Raw genomic sequence first — 18,179 nt, forward strand, 5'->3', positions numbered from 1 at the left:
TTCATAGCATGCTCACGAACACCCGACACACCATCATATCTTGTCTTTGTCAATAATGAAAGATATGAAGCCTTTTCTGTCTTATCAAATTTTTTGAATTTCTTGCCTACAGACTCAAGAAACTCCTTAGCACTATTCGTCTCAGGAACATTATCTTTGATGGTCTTATCCATAGTGAACTTCATAGTCATCAGACATACTTTATTAGAATGAACCCACTTTTCATGTTTTGTTGTAACAGCAGCGGAAGATTCAGGTGTGGGAATTTCAGGCTCATTCTCAGTAAGGGCAGCATCAACATTAGAAATGGCAAGGAACAACTTAATAGAGTCAGCCCAGTCCTCATAATTGGTGCCATTCAGCTTTGGTAAAGAGTTCATACTCATAGGCAAAGCTGGAATATATACATTAATAGGAGATTATTGTCGAGCATATCCAACAAAAGTAATAGAGCTTATGAACACAATAAGTTATCTCATATAAATGCAATCCCGCCTAAGGGTCCCGAATTACAATGCATGAAATAACTCCCACAACACATAAAATAATTATATTCTTAAAGCTAATATCGAAAGGATATTGAAAACTTTAAAATATAATTACCAATCATTAGGAACTATATTAATAAAGACAAACCGATAGGGTAAGTGCATTATTAAAATAATTCTTAATGCCACATTAATAATAATTTTCCAATAATAGTATATTTTATCATAATCCGTCTCGCGAAGGCGAGCTCACAACTATGAAAAAATATCAACAGCAATATGAAATTATAGAGATCATTTTGGTCACATTTAACCAAATAATTTAAAATGTCATTAAAAAAAAACATTTTATCCAAATTTATAATAAATTGGATTAATATATATATATATATATATATATATATATATATTTTAATGACATTAATAAAATAAAAACATGCACTGTTTTTATTTTATTTTTCTTAAATCATCGCACCCAATTCACGTTTTAAATTATTAGATTTAAATTATCAGATTTAAAGGAAATTATTAATAAATTTAAATAAAAAAAACTGCCACGTTTTCTTGTAAATTAATAAAGTGAAATTATTTTTTAAAAAAAATGCACGTGTTTTACACGCACAATCCTTTGTTTTCTGCCATTTCTCTCTCACGCACGTCTCCTCAACCCACGACGCCACATTTTCTTCAATCCGTCCACGACGCCGACGCCACCCACGACGCCGACACCGCTCGCCGACCTTCTGCAGTCCGTCCAGCGCCGTCGCCGACGCTAGTCGCTCACCAGCAGACCTGAACCACCGTCGCCTCTTCACAGCGACGCCGACGCCTACTGCCTCTTCGGCTGCGCGGCTGCGTCGCGGCTGCAAATACCTGCCACGGCTTCGCCAGCCGACGCCAGATCCGTCACCGGCGGCAACAGACTTCAACAGTGTCTGGATCGGAAGCGATGTTCAGCGGCTTCAACAGAACTTACAGAAATTTAGGGATTTTAGGAGAACTTGATCGGGATTTTTAGGGATTTTAGGAGCGTCAACAGAACTATGTTATCTTCGTTTGATAAACAAGGATTTATCATTTTTCCTTCTTCAAACATAATTTGTAAGAAGGAAAAAAAAATGCTAACAGGAGTATTCGGCCAAGAATCAAGATAAACCTGGCTCTGATACCATTTGATGAAAAAATCTCCAACATCTAATTCATATTTGATGAAAAATCTCCAACATCTAATTCATGATACAAAAAATTACTATAAAGAAGATTAGATGTTAGAAATACCTGGAGTGGAAGATGTCGAGGAATTCATTTTTACTTCCTGTAAGAAAACCAAAAGACAGAGAAAATCGCAGAGAGAACTTCTCCTATGACCTCAATCAAATTTTGCATCGTAGTCTCAATGGGGCGACAACAATATTTAAGGTTAGGAGAAGGGGCCTCTGTTAAGATTTAATGGGCCAAGCCTACCCATTATAGCTAAGCCCAATCCAACACCTTCGTGTAATCCAAATTTTAAGACTAAATTTTCTATTTTTTGTATTTTAAAATTTATTTATTTTATTTTTATTAGAATTTTTAATGATAAGGTATATTTGAATTTATTTTTGTAGGACAGTCAAAGCTGCCAAAAAGTATTAAAATAAAAATATTTTTTAATAAAAATAAAAATAAAAAATAAAAACAACATACTGTTTTAATATAGATAATTTTTAATATCTTATATTTTAAATGGTGACAAAAGTAATAACTGATATCGACGTGATTAGGAGGAGTGAGCGGTTAATAACTGAACCAATTAAATCATTAAATTGAAATCATCAATTTTTTTTTAAAAAAAAACTGAACAATTTTCACCAAAAAAATCAAACAAATAAATCGATAAAAAATTAATTAATTCAATCAATTATTAAATTAATTGATCTTTATATATCAATCAATTGCTATTGAATAGATTGTAGGATATTTTCCTAATAATTAAAGTTGAAATTGGATTCGGGATATGATTGAAGCATTATTGGATTGATTATTATAGAATAAATTTATTGAAGTGGATAAAAATTGAATTTTCTCCGTCGTGGTTAATTATAGTTTCTCAATATCATAGATGATCGTGAGACCGATAGTAGTTAATTATAATTTTTTAATTTATTTTTTATATGAAATCGATTACTTTGTGAGATCGTTGAGGTAATGACTTTGTCATGGATCGATTTTATCTTTTATACCAGGGAATTGAAATTGAATAATTGAATTATAAAAAAAATTAATACATCGAACATGGATCAAATTAACTGATATCCAGCCCATGCCCACGCGTCCCTTACTGTTGAACTGTACCCCACCATCTCCTTCCGTTCGCCGAAGAGCAGCGAAGAAGGATAACAAACCAGCCCAAATCCCTCCCTCGGTCCACTTACCATTCCTCCTCTTTCCGACCAATCCCTCGCTCGCTCGCTCGCCTTGCCATCGTCCACCGGAGCCGCGGTTGCCGTAGCTAGGGGTCACCGCCGATTCCGCCCGTAGCGCTTCTCGTTCATTCGGAATTTGGAAGTGATTGGAAATTGATGGTTCGTGCTGGCGGGGGGATCGAGGGGAACCAAATCGGGCGAGATGCAACGCTATGCGTGGGCGGGAAGGTGAGAAGAAAGTACGGAGGCTCATTCGAGTCCGTCTCCTCGCCTGGTAGTATAGAAGAAGAAGCATCTCATGGTCCTTCGCCTCGGAGGTCGTTGTCGGCGTCGGAGACGCATTCCGATTCGTTCCTGAAGGTACCTCCTTTCCCGGGTTATCTTGCTTCTGTATACTGTATATTTGGATTATTTTAGGAATTGGTTATTATGCGTTGCTTGAACGTTTGCGTACTTTCTCGTGAGATGTCTGGTCTTATTTGTGGAATTTGAGTAGTGATCTTGCCCAGCAAGGTTTTTAGCGAGTTGTTTATCATGCGCTGTAGAATGTAGGAGAAGTTGGCAGTGTTCAAATGACCCAGATGCGATGAAAAACTAGCAATATAATCTACATTAATCCAAGTTAAGAATAAGTTCCATATAGCTGATCTGAGATTGTTGGGACTCGTGGCTTGTTGTTGTTATTGTCTGGAACCCCTTCAGAAAGAATATTTCAGGAGTTTTGTCCACGAAAATTTCCTTTCAAATTGAAATTGTTTTGTTCCAGGTAAAATCCACAGCATCTTATATGCAAATTTCCTTTTTGTGCTACAAGATGAATGATCGTTGTACGTTAGGCTCCAGCTAATATATTGTCAGGGAAGTTTGGTTTTCTTAGTGTTATTCTTGACTATATAACTGAATAATTTGTGCTTCAAGCCTGGTCTCCTAGTTTGCAATTGAGAAACTTGTTCATTTCAGTAACACTCATTCGCTCTATAGGTTTCATGACTAGTCATAACAAAGAAATCCTTTCTCATGCAAAGCCAAATACAATGATAAATATAGCGGATATAAATAAGATAAACACAACAAGAGAAAAATACAAGCACTAACAAATAATTTACATGATTCGAAACCTCTAGTTTCTACTCCATGCCCTATGAACACTTAAGATGAATCACCCCTTAAAAAGACCACTATATTTTCTTTTTATCAGAGGTGGAGAAATCTCATATCAAGATGTTCACAAAAGAAGTAAATAAGTAATGACAAAGCAACTGAATATATAAAAACAAATTTAGGATTTTGAGGTACAAGCTGTAAGTCCTAAGCATAAAAGACAATAGAAAATAAAAGAATACTTTGTGGAGCTGTGGAATGGTCTGAGAATCATGCCTTTCTTCTTATTTCAACTCCCCTTCCACCTTTATTTATAATCTTCAATTCATGCTTGGATAAACTTCTTCTAATGAATCTAAGTTGATTAAAATGTGGATCACAGAAACCATAATTTGTCAGCCACTATCTCCAATTGACTGATTATCTATCTTAAATCCATCCCATATATCTTAAAGCCATCAATCGACACCTATGGATAAGTTCTTTTAAACAATTTTTTTTTTTAATTCTAAAAATAAATTAGTCAAATGCCTAGTTGACTGAAACCATATCAGTTGACTGCCTAGATTTTGTTCACAACTAATTCAGTCTTAGTTAACTCCCTTGTTGACTTAGCACATTAGTTGATTGGAGTCAATTTCCAATCGACTGAAGCATCGACTGCAACCTTGAAACACACTATTTCTTGATCAAGTCTTCTGCCTAAGTAAGACACTACTTAAACCTTAAAGTACAAACATTCAACTCTCATAATTCATTTAAGAGATTATCTCAGCAGTTTGGCTTTGCCATCTAAGTCATCTCCCATTAGGTTTTAAGTCCCTCTGATGCAGCACTGAGTTCTCGGCTCATGTAACATGTCATCCTTCACTCCTTTACATAGTTCACCTCCTTCTGATTGTCGTCATCACTGCCACCTCGATCCTCTACCTCCTACAGTCTCTTGAATGTCTCATACCATCTTTTTGATCTTCAACAGACCTTGAGCCATGGAGCCAATTAAGCTCTTGCAAGCTTTATGTACATATAAGTCATACCATCAAAACTAAGTTAAACCCTTTGTCAAACACATCTAAATAATATAGCCATGTTGGTGCAATTGTGCTTCAGTTTGGTCCTATTAAACAAAGGTGTTTGACTTTTAGCTATACACTTGGTCAAAAGTATAAAGGTATGTTTGACTCAAGTGGTTAAGTTAGGACAATGTGTTAAGTCTAAATAGTGTGTCAAGTAGGTCACTAGATAGTTGCCATTAAATGAAGTTAAAGTGAGTTAAGGTTTTTAAGGACACTTAGTAAGTGGAAAGTCAAATAGATGTTGGCAAGTGGACCTTTGCTCAGGATCTTTGAGCAACTTTATTTATTAGTGGAAATCAATTATGATTAAAAAGGGTATTGATACGACAAAATTTGGAAGCTCCTAGCTGAATAGTAAGTAAACGTCGATGGCCCATCGCTTCTCGCTTTCTCCGTATCGAGTAGAAGAATTCCCGCTCAAAGTTAACACGAAGTCAAAGGGTGCCTGTCTAGTCCCGGCTAGACCCGACCACGGGCCGGGTCCAGCCCGGACCTGGCCCAGGTCAACGGGCCGGGTGGCCCGTTGACCCGGTTAGCCGAGCCAAACCGGAACCGGCCCGGCGATGCCGGGCCGGTTCTGGTTCAATAGGTGTGAAACCGGCGGCCCGCCGGTTCAAATTTAACTCCAGTCGACTGGATACTCATCAGTCGACTGGATTTAACTCCAGTCGACTGATGAGAAAAGTCATTCGACTGGATTTTGAATTTTGACAAAAATCAGGTGTGATTTCATCAATTCAGTAGTCGTTTTCTTGGTTTGACTAAATCAGTCGACTGGGATGGTAAATTCCCCGAAGTGCACTTTTTTTAATAAATTTTAAATTTTAAATTTTTTAATATAATAATCTCAAACCGTCGCGAACTGTGAACCGAACCGTGAACCGGCGGTTCCGAACCGTGAACCGTAACCGTCTTGGGCGGTTAAGGTTAAGGGTCGACCTGCCATGAACCGTCAAACCGGCGGTTCCGAATCGTCGAACCATCGGTTCTGAACCGTGGTCGGGTCTAGTCCCGGCGTGGGCCCTCCGATGCTTAAGTCAGATGAGAGTTGAAAAAAGTAGATAGTAGAAAATGTATGAAAAGTGAGCATAAGCATGAGCATACCTTATCGCCATTCTTTTATAGTTTTTTATGTAATGATAACTTTTATGTCATTAAAGTGTTTGATTGCAACGACTGCTTTTATTCCATGTTATGATTCTGCTCTGTTTCCATTCACCAACGACCTTACGATCCTGTCTTGTGATAATGCCTTATCAATAATTAATCTTCGTTATTACGGGCCGCCATTATTGCGTCTAATGTTCTCCCAAACCTTTGCAATTCCATTATACAAACCGATTCTCGAGTGCTCTCTAATCCCGACTCCGGTTCCCAAGTACTAAATAATTCTGAATTTGATTTCTGAGTACTTAATAACTCCGAACCCGATACCTGAGTCTAAATAACTTTGAACCCGATTGCTAATCATATTAAGTTTCACAGGCTTAGCTTCTTCTTAAACTCACATACCAAGCTCAATCTCCTCTTTCCTTATGGGCCCAACTCGGCTGACCCATCCTTAGCAATCGCAGATACAAAGTATCATTAGTCACTCCTCACACGAGTCAGATGGTGCATTGTAAATCGAGTCTGACTGTAGAAACCGAACGGCCATGCATTTATCGATCCTTAGTTACCCCTCGGAAGGTTGCCGACGTAGTTCGAGCTTAGGCTGCCGACTTAGTTTGACCTTATAAATGCGCAACCGAGTCAAAGACTTGGAAGGATGCCTACGCAGTTCAAGCTTTTGAATTCTTCCAGATCCTTCTCTCGACTCAACAAATATTATACCTCCTCATCTTGTCCTCGATATCACAGATATCATATAGCCACATCCACCTCGACATCATAGACAAAATACTTCTACATCCTCCTCTCGACTTAACAGATATCATACCTCCTCATCTTGTCCTTAACACCACAGATATCATACAACCACATCCACCTCGACACCATAGACAGAATACTTCTACATCCTCTGCTCGACTCAACATATATCATACCTCCTCATCTTGTCCTCAACACCATAGATATCATACCTCCTCATCTTTCCCTTGGCACCATAGACATCATAATCGGCTGCACCCAACTCTTTCCACTCGGTCGATATGCCCCACCCTTGTAGACGCTTGTTGGTCATCGATCTAAAGATCGAGTGTCTAAAGATTGATCTAAATTCGGATGCTTGTAGTTGAGGACTTTTGAGACGTTGATATCTTGTGCTCACAAGAACGTTAGACGGAGGCTGAGGCTGACGTGAAAACCCTTCTGATGCTCAAGCCAAACCTTGGAGGAGAGAATAACAAATAAGCGAGATTGCATAGAATAACGTATGATAACATACCTCTCGATGTTGATATTATTACCTAACAATTATGAGAAGAGTGGTAAAACTATCCCACCACACTTGTATCATTGTGTTCTTCTCTTGCCTTTTCTCAAAGGACACATCTGTATTATTGTCATTCTTCCCCCACCTTTGTAACTATCACTGTCGTACTCGAGTTTGAGCTCTTAAAGCTTTTGACTCCTGAGTGTACTTGAGTTCGGGCTCCTAAGCCCTCAGCTCCTGAGTACGCAAGCTGTCGAGCACTCCGGTAATGAGCATTCGGATGCTCGCTTACCTAGGTGAACGCCATGGTGCTTAGCAACGTTGCTGGTTTTCTCAACGTGGTCCCACCTTGTTGAATGCATGAAGTGGGCTATGATGCTCTCAAAGGGGGTCCCACTTTGGAATTCATGGAGTGCTCGACAATGTTGCCCTTCCTTTGGATTAAGCGGGTCCCATCTTTGATGAATGTATAAAGTGCTCGGCAATGTTGGCATTCCTTTGAATTAAGCGAGCCCCACCTTTGATGAATGCATGGAGTGCTCAGCAATGTTGCAATTCCTTTGGATTAAGTGGGTCCCACTTTTGGCAAGAAGTGGGTGCTTGGTACTACTGCATGAGGGAGTGGGTCCTACTAAGTGAAATGGTGCTCAACATCATTGCACTAGTAATGGTTCATGAAGGAGTGGGTCCCACCCTTGGTAAGGATACTCGGGGTACAAAGAAGTGGGTGGAAGGAATGAGTCCCACCTGTAATGAATGATATAATAGGCTTGTTGTATGTGAGAAAGAGAGAAATCTATTGTGAAGCCGAGGTCAGGCATTTCCTCTCCCTTCTTTGATCCGCCGTCGGTCGCTCGATCGGTTTGAGGTGGGAGGATTTGATCATGTTGCCTTCGCTACACGAGCTCTACACCGTCCTCTTCGATTTGAAGGTCAAAATGGGTTGAGCTCCCACTCGTATCATATGATAATAGCAACGGGAGAGGTAGCAGTAGCCCCGTGCTCTCCAACCGTATCATATTTTTGCGAAAGAGGCGAGAGTTACGTGTTGCCATCGAACAGTCACAGAGAAGGAGAGGTACAACGTCGCATCTAGCATTGAGGATGCAAGCGGAGGCCACTAGGGAGAGTCATCCTCGATCAACTAGGTGGAAGGGGTAGCGGTTTCGGCCGCCCCCGAACAATCATGGAGGGCGTTGGTTACAGTCGTGGAGAAAGAGAGGAGTTACATCAAGCAGGACTTTGAGATCGCGTTCTGCTTCGATTTTCCCATTCATCCGGCGAGGTGTGAGGTCTCCCTTCTCCCTCTATCTCAACGTTAACGTCCTAGCTTTAGTTCTCACAGATAGCGTCAATTATGATACGACAAAATTTGGAAGCGCTCCCAGCCAAGTACTTCTGGAATGTTGATGGCCTAGCATTTCGCGCCTTCTCCGTATCGAGTAGAAGAATTCCTACTCAAAGTTAACACAAAGTTAGAGGGTATCGGTCTAGTCCTGACGAAGGCCCTCCGATGCTTAAGTCAGATGGGAGCAGAAAAAAAATAGAAAGTAGAAAATGTATGAAAAGTGAGCATAAGCATGAGCATACCCTATCACCATTCTTTCATAGCTTTTTATGTAATGACAACTTTTATGTCATTAAAGTATGTGATTGCAACAACTGCTTTTATTGCTTGTTATGATTTGCACTGTTTCCATTCACCAACGACCTTACGATCCTGCCTCTTGATAACACCTTATCAACAATTAATTTTCGCTATTATGGGTTGTCATTATTGCGTCTAATGTTCTACCAAATCTTTGCTTCCGTTATACAAACCAGTTCTCAAGTGCTCTTTGATCCCGACTCTGCTTCTCGAGTACCAAATAACTTTGAACCCGGTTCCAAAGTACTAAATAACTCCGAACTTGATTCTCGAGTACTAAATAACTTCGAACCCGGTTCCTGAGTATTAAATAACTCCGAACTCGATTTTCGAGTACTAAATAATTTTGAACCCAGCTGCTAATCATGTTAAGTTTCCTAGGCTTAGCTTCTTCTTAAACCCACATACCGAGCCCACTCTTCTCTTTCCTTATGGGCCCAATCCAGTCAACCCTTCCTTGACAATCGTAAATTATTACAGAGTATCAGGTACCTTTGCTTACAAAACTAGAAGTCAAAAAAGCATAGTACAAATTTGCTAAGTGGGTGCTCGGGGAAGATGTGTATTGATTTAATCTTAATCAAGAGGTCAAGAAGATAAGGCAAGTTACAATTTTATATCACAATCTTGTATTCTCCTTTAAGTTCTTTAGTTGATATATATATATATATATATATATATATATATATATATATTCTAACTAATTTTATTTCTTTTCTTTCAATTATTTATCAACATTTAGAGCCACTATTATTGCTCTAAATTATCCTTTTTCACTGGTAATATAACTTTAATTAGCATCATTTAGTCACCATACTAATAAATGACAAAAATGTGAACCATTAGACTTAGTATCCTTATAATGTAATAATGTCATGTGATTTATGAGCTGAAGTTCTCACTTGGTATATAACAATGTAGTGCTCTCGCGTAAATAAATACTAATCATGGGTGACTCGTCACTACCACTTCCTTCTGTAAGTAGGTATTCTAGTATAAGGCTAGACGGAAAGTTTTCACTTTTTAGTATTTCTTTTCTCCATTTAAATTTATAATTGTTTCATTTTAAATCTATTGAGGGTTCACATCTTATTAGATAATCTAAACAACTAACCTAAATCAACCATTTGCTATAAGTTATGCTATTTTATTATATATTAGCATGTGATCTCTAGGCATGAGGTATGCAAGATAAAGGGATATGTATCAACATCTATATCAACAAGTATAATGAAAGGTAAAGCAAATATAATGACAATATCAATTAAGGAGTAAATTAGAGCATCCATTTTAATTTTTAAAACACCCTTTTTCATGTTAATCCCCATGTGAAATTTTCATTTGATCATGAAAAATTATCAATTATTTAACCCCCAATAGCTTACTTCATTTAAAATCCATTTCACTATTTTAATTATTATTTTAATCTCCTTTTTCATAAACAATTATAAGAACATGTATGTAATTCATTTTATCTATTTATTCATGGACAAGAAAATATCTACAAGTTAAATGATAATTTTTTACCCATGTCTATGTACAATAAAAAACTTCAAATATTTCCAAATCAACTTACTCCACTTGAACTTCTATCTATAAATACAATATGAAAATAACTTATAAACCCCAAAATAAATATCTAATAATGAAAATAATATAAAAATTAACTGAAACTCGAAGTCAATTGATCATTTTTTTATCATGTTACCTTGATATAATCCCAATTTCTAAATAAGACACCTATTACAATACTTTATTATTCATCCTAAACTAGACATGCTAGCCTAAAGAGATAAGTGTGTGTGTATACCTTACAATTTTTTTCGAACAATGGAACACGCTTGGTGTTTCACTAGCATGAAACACTTGACCAAATCAAACCTAAATAATACATTGTAATTAGTCTGAATTAACTAAATATTTTTCCAATATCAATATACAATTATTTACCAAGTCTTACCTTTAAATTGGCTAGCGTACGAACACAAATCTCATTCAACAGCAGCGATCGGTGGCTCTCTCCCTTGGCTCAACAGTAGCCAACCGTGGGTCCAGGAACTAAGAGGAGAGGCTGTATTGTCCCCTCTCTTGAGCTGCGACTAAGGCAGTTGCGGCAGTGACAACCATGATTGCTTGAGGACAAGAATGAGAGAGAGGAGAGGAAGAGATGTTGCCGGTGACACGGGGAGGGAAGGAGCGACTGTAGGTGGATGGCTCTGGTGCTGGGAGAAGAGGAAGCAAGGGAGAAAGCCGTGTGGGAGGGAAAAAATCACAAGAAAGAAAGAGAGTTGAGAGAAAAGTATTGCGACTGTAGGTGGATGGACCAGGTGCTGGGAGAAGAGGAAGCAAGGGAGAAAGCCGTGTGGGAGGGAAAAAAATCACAAGAAAGAAAGAGAGTTGAGAGAAAAGTATTTCTAACTCTTCAACAAAAATCTCTAATTCATTCCAATTTGATTGAACTGGTTTCCCCCACTTAAAATTTGGTTCGACCATAAGATGGCCAAAACAAATCTAAATCGACCCTAGTTCCACATAACTCTAATCACCACGTCTACTCGATGGATTTAATCCAAACCCAATTCAATTACAAATTGATATCCAAATTTTATTTTTAACGGTTTGATTCGATTTATTATATGGTTCAAAAAATTTAGAAAAAATAAATTTTAAGATGTGAAAAATTATAGATAAAATTCAGAATTTAATATCTCCAATACTGATCAATAGTGTAAATAAAACATCTCTCAATCCATACTAATTCAAAACCATTTTCAACTAAACCCAATAATATTGAATTAGATAATAATATATTTTAGTAAATAATTTATTAATATCTTTTATTATTTAATAACTTTATCAATAAATGTGTGGCAATATTTATTTACTTTTTGGTTATCTAGTAAGAATCTAAAAGATATACATTTAGCTTAATAATATGATATTGTTTAATATTTCTAGAAGATTATTTTATCAACTAATAACAATAATAATCTGATATCATTAACCTATAATGACACTATGACTAATCTAATTACTTATATACTGTTCATTATTTATATTTTGTTATAAGTGATGATATTACATGAGACATGATATATATCCTTATTATGATTGAACATCATTTGTCTTCTTTTATTTCATTTCTTTAATTTTTTTTCATTATGGTTTCAATTTGACATGTCCTGCTAGTGTGATATGGTCGATATTTACATTTTGTGACAATCTATTCTGATATAGATTTTGACAACAATGGAAAAAACACAGCTATGAATATGAATATATGTTAATTTTTTTTACTTCCTTTTTATTAGATTGGATAACAATTTTTGAGGAGCAAAACTTGTCACAATAATCTTTATATTAGAAATATACACGTTATGCTGATTGCATATATTTAAATCTCAAATTGTACCAGGTGATATGGGCGAAATGTACTAAGTTTGTAGTATATTGAGATTAATATGAGAGTAGCATGGTTCTAATGTTGTTTGATACAAGGTGATATGAGCTACACAATGCATGCTATGAGCTATCCAAAGAATGATATGAGCAAGACATTGCTTGACATAGACAATAGAAAGTTCGATATAGACAATACAAATTTAATACAAAAAACAGAGAACTTGTAAACTAATCATATTCTATCATCATGCCTAAACTTGCATATCTCTTATATTGGTTTACACCAATATCTAGGTAAATGAAGATGCACATCGTTGAGCTATAAAAAACCAGTGAATATACATTCTTGCAATCTCTATGTACCTTAGGCAAGATAGTTTTGAAATTGAAATCTTTGTGGTCAGAAATTCTTGATAATTATACAGACAAATTTGATGCATAAAATGTAGCAATTACTAGCAGTACAATATCAATTCTTAATAACAGTAGGTGATTAAGATAACAAACTGAGGAAATGAGCCCTGTCTTTCCAGAATGTAACAGGGCTCCTGCAGCATAACCCAATGCATAGCAATAGTTGGCATCAAAATTTGTCGGCAAGCCACATCTTCCTTCGTATCTGCAAATGTAGAACTCCTAACTGAAACAATAGAGTATAAAGGAAAACCAAAACACCCTAGTAAAGTTGGCACAAAATAAAATTAAGAACTCTAAAATGTGTGAATGAGGGGTCAAAAACCCAAAAGGAAGCCTATGCTAGAGTACTCCATAATGAAATCAAAATAAAAAAATCTTAAACTCTAGAGAGAATCTAATGTATTTCTGGATGTAAATATCGCCAATGATTCTACAATGATGCCTACAATGGAAAGCCAGTGCAGACCAATTGAAGTAATATGACTATTCTTACCCAAAAAAGTGAGACTGTCCTTTAAAATTTCTAGCATATTTACCCTCCAATTTTCTTTTCTGCAACTCAGTTTCAACCATGGAGATAAGCATTTTCTCAGTTTCAATTTTGGCAACCTGTACAAGAACATAAATAAGTCATAAACAAAATGACTAGCCAGCCATTTCAAAAGTACCAAAAACACAGGAACCTGCATGGCATGATCATTAAATAGTTAGCATCACCTGTACATTTCCATGCGGATCTCTTTCCAACAAGAGTTGCTCTTGGATTTGCTGAGGCAGAAATTCAAAGAGAACTTTTGATTGTTGTTGAAGTTTATTTTTCCACAACCCCTCAGCATCAACTACATCATGAGCTAGGATTTCATTTAGTTCAGCAATAAGTTGTTGAACCTGGAAGGAAAACAGGAATATCAATACAACAGTTTATATCTGGACCACAAATGAATACCAACACATTCCTTGTTTACTGATTTATACCAAACATGCACAAAGAGGAAAAATAAAGAATAATTCATGCCTCAGGAATAAAATCAATCAATCCTTCAGGAATAAGTATGACGCCATAATTGTAGCCAAGTTCTGCCCGCTTGCAGATAATATCAGTAATGTAGTCTGTAACATTCTTAAGTGTTTGTTTCTTAGCAGCCACCTGTAAAATAAAGACTGTGAAGCCAGAGGAATAATGAATAATTGACACAGTGATGAAGAAAAATACATTGTTCACCAAAAGTATTGAGTTAGTAATTATTCTGACTGTATGCCTTTTTCTGCTAATCAAGCCTACATTTTGCTCAAGTTTCTCAACCCATGGGTATTTTAAATGGATACTCAGTGAAAGAATAAGAAATGGTCGCCATACAGACATGCATTCCCAGGCTCATCAATGGAACATAAAGATTTAGGCGAGTTTAATTTAATTCAACAGCAATAATTGTCCTCGGAATAAAAACTCCCACAAAAAATACCCTATGGGTTACTTTCAACTTGAATCCTAAGGAAGCAATACAGAGATCATTTTCCTCAACCAAAAAAAAATGCAAAACAGCCTTTATTCATCTTTGATCATGGGGAACATCATTAAATAACTTACAAGTTAATGAACCACATGGTAGCTTGTAGCAAGATAATGACTACGTCAGAAAAGATACATTTTGGATTATCAAATAGATACTTCAACAAAATATTTAAACTTAAATAAGAGAATCACCTCTTCACCAATGATGGCAATGTTAGGATGTGTTTGCAACGCACATTCCAGTGTTATATGAGAAGCAGCACGACCCATCAACCGCACAACTGTAAAAGCAGGAGTCATTACAAGTGCAAATATATATATATATATATATATATGAATAAATAAACAAAAAGATTATTTGTAATGATTATTTAAATCAGCTGAGATTTAGGATTGATTTATACATTCTTGGTAAATAATATTAAGAGACATTGTGGGATATAACATGACTAGAACAATATCATATGATAAAAATAGCCAAAGAAGTAAATATGGACATTTAAGAACTATAAAATGATGGTTCCACATGACAAGACATACAAAATATACCATCAACAAAAGATTTGGTAATAATTTTTAAAAGTTTTATGATGCAAGAATGGCCTGAGTTTGTCCGAGAAGGAAATTTAACCTCATCTCTTTAGTAGGTTTAGGTTGTTTTGCAAAACTATTTTTAGCAACTAACCAATCTATTCTACAATTAAGAAATTGAGCAAACTCCTTTGATATCCACCAAGAGCTTTTGACCAAATACTGAAGCAACTATTTCAGATCAAGCTATGGAAGCTATGGAATGTAGCAGTTCGTGAGCTTACAATGGTAATATTTGCCAGTAGAACGTGCATCTATCATTACGTTTCCAATCATTTCAGAGTAGATCTGCAAAGCAAGAAATAATCTCAGAGAAAGAGTTCCAAGAAAACCATGCAATATCTGACACTTAGCATTTAGAGAGAGAGAGAGAGAGAGAGAGAGATTAACTGGTGAAAATTTTCATGTGAAAATAATTCCTATTGTCTTATACACTTGCAAGAAGGCACAAGTTATGTGATCACAACCATGTAGTGAATATTGTAAAAGGAGACACATTGAGAAACACATAAACACTACATAAGATTTCCTATTGTCTTGCAATGATATGAACTATGAAGGATTGAAGTCATGATTTTGTCAAAGTCTCTATATAAGGTTTTTGTGCATGTTAAATATTCTAAATGACACAGATATTTAAAGCTGCATACTCAATAGATTCTAAATAATTTTGCATGTTGTATCACTCAGCCTTTATGATCCTTAGATGCAGACTGTACCAAACAAGCATAACTCAGTAGTGAAGAAGAAACCTTGCACGCAGTATCAAATCCAAAACTTGCAGGAACTTCCTTGCATTTAAGATCTCCGTCAATTGTTTTGGGGCATCCAATAACCCGAGTTTTCATTTTCTTTTGCCTAATCAAATGTGAAGTTCAAAAATAATACTTGGTTAGTGATCATCAACAGGAACATCAAAATGAGTGCAATATTGGTTTAGTGAATTCTATCTCATAGTTCAACCTAAAATTTTCAGCGAGCAGGCATGCATTAGTATTGGAGTCATCACCACCAATAACAACAAGTCCATCCAAATCAAGCTTTGTGACAGTATCTTCAGCTTGCTTAAACTGATGGCCAAGTATATGAATGCAAGTCAGAATAAAAGGCAATACACGAACTTTTTTATAGTGAGTAGATATAGTTTAAAAAAAAACACTCATTTTTGACAAGCTAGAAAAGGATGAGATAAATGCCTGTTCTGGAGTTTCAATTTTATCCCTTCCACTACAGATCATGTCAAATCCACCCTATTCAGAAGAAAATATAGGATATAACCACATTTTTTCCAACTAGGAAAGGACAATCAATATCTTCAATATGCAAAAGGGTAAGGAGGCATGTATTCCAAACTCAACAACAGTAGTATTTCAATAAGCATACCACAAATCACATCAGTTAGATATTGCTGTGAAACTAATCATAAGTGTTTTGGTTTGGGAACTATTTTTAGAGCTTAATCCGCCAATTCTTAACTGCCTTTATCATGGAAAGACTAGTATAATAATGACAATAATCCAGGATCACTTCTAAGTGATTTTTTCTTAGTGATGGAGCAATAAATACCTGATTTCTGTAAGGATAGACAAAATTATGAGTCAGCTCCACATACTTGCACTTCATAATACCTGCTGGACCTCCTTTAAATCCATACAGGATGCTGCCCTTCGCCTTTTCCTGTAAGTAATCTAACAGAAGGGGGATAAAGATAGTAACAGATCACTTGGATACGGCGCGGTAAACAGAAGAACGAATTATAGATCAATAACGTCAATGGAATAGTGTCTCACCGAAAATCCCAGATATGACATTGTGTCCACCTGGAGCCTGGCCACCAGACAAGACAACCCCAATCTTCAGGCTTGCGGGCAAATCTGAACGACCCGAATCAGCCGGCACCAGTTTTGCCGATGGCTGACCAAACAAATTGGGAAATAGCTTCGAGATCTCGTCTATCATACACCAACATCAACGACAGCGTCACAGGGGTGAGTGAGATAAGTTTTTTTTTAAAAAAAAGACACAATTGATAAAACAAAAAAATTCCAAGTGAACATCCATCTATCTACCAGATCAACGAAGGTGTCACGCAATCCTCAATGAGATAAGGCGAATTACAGAGAGTGACCTGGGTTTCCGGCGGCGGAGCTACGAGGGCCGTCGAGGAGCTCGAAAGGGGCCTTGAGGATGGAAGGGAGCGGGAGGGAATGATTGAGGCGGCTGGTCTGCACCTCGCTGTAGACGGAGGCGAGGCGGCCAGGAGACGGAACCTTCACGGCGTCGCCGTTGGCTAGGAGGGACTTCGCCGTCGCCATTGGGAGATCAGAGGGGGGAGCCGAAGGTTTTCCAGTCGAACCGAAACCGGTGGATTTAAATATAAAATATACATTTAAAAAAGCAAAAAGAAAAAAAAATAAGAAATTGATTAATTTCCCTCACTCGATTTTGATGTTCTACAGCCACTCCCTTCTGTAAATATCTCAAGAATAAACCGGTTTGGTATATATATTTTTTTCACTGTGAAAAAAAAACTTTAAAAGGTTTAGAAATTCCCTTTGAGATATTTTCAGGATTTTATGTGACTTTTAATATTTTAAAATCAATTACAATTTTTAAACCATTTATTTTATCTGTTTAGAAAAACTTTTGGATATCTATTTTGAATGTTTCAAAAAAAAAGGATTTTGGTGTGCCTAAAATTTTATTTCTATATGATAATTTTTCTACACGGTATAGCCAATCTAACCCTTCTGAAGGTTAAATTTATTCTATCTATCAAATAAATTCAAGAAGTGAGGTGTCTTTGATGTAGTACTCCAACATCACTAATTGTTCAAATGCTGCATACATGCCTTGTGTGAATTTTAAACTCTAATTGTTTGAGAAAATATCTTATTTTTTACCATTATATCATGTTTTAAGAGGCTACTTAATATAAAAGATGCACGAGGTTAAGAGAGAGATAAGGAATGATTATTCTAAAAATAATGTGATAATCAATTAGTTAGTAATTAATTTTGTAAGATTAATTTATTAACATTCCCCTTAAATTATAGAGATGTTAGAATGAACTTTTAGAAAAAAAAACCAAAAAAATTAGTAGATACATAAAAATAAATTAGAAGACAAAAGAGGAAGAATAATAACTATACAAGGAGGAAAGA

General features: G+C 36.3%; 1 protein-coding gene across 1 annotated transcript; it reads right to left on the reverse strand.

The window, feature by feature from the left end:
- Window positions 1-12,911: 12,911 nt before the first annotated feature.
- LOC141843506 (pyrophosphate--fructose 6-phosphate 1-phosphotransferase subunit beta-like) lies at window positions 12,912-17,350 on the reverse strand. The gene is made up of 12 exons (XM_074731557.1): window positions 17,144-17,350; window positions 16,806-16,967; window positions 16,582-16,703; window positions 16,212-16,265; window positions 15,979-16,085; window positions 15,768-15,873; window positions 15,240-15,303; window positions 14,617-14,705; window positions 13,927-14,058; window positions 13,629-13,799; window positions 13,405-13,520; window positions 12,912-13,113 (listed from the first exon to the last, which is right to left on the reverse strand). The coding sequence occupies exons 1-12, from the start codon at window positions 17,328-17,330 to the stop codon at window positions 12,912-12,914; spliced, it is 1,512 nt and encodes a 503-aa protein (XP_074587658.1). The 5' UTR covers window positions 17,331-17,350.
- Between the last annotated feature and the right edge of the window lie 829 nt (window positions 17,351-18,179).

Source organism: Curcuma longa, chromosome 12, assembly GCF_044706935.1.
Source record: "Curcuma longa cultivar G26 ecotype Majalengka, Jawa Barat chromosome 12, ITB_CL_G26_1.1, whole genome shotgun sequence".
NCBI classification, from domain to species: domain Eukaryota; kingdom Viridiplantae; phylum Streptophyta; class Magnoliopsida; order Zingiberales; family Zingiberaceae; genus Curcuma; species Curcuma longa.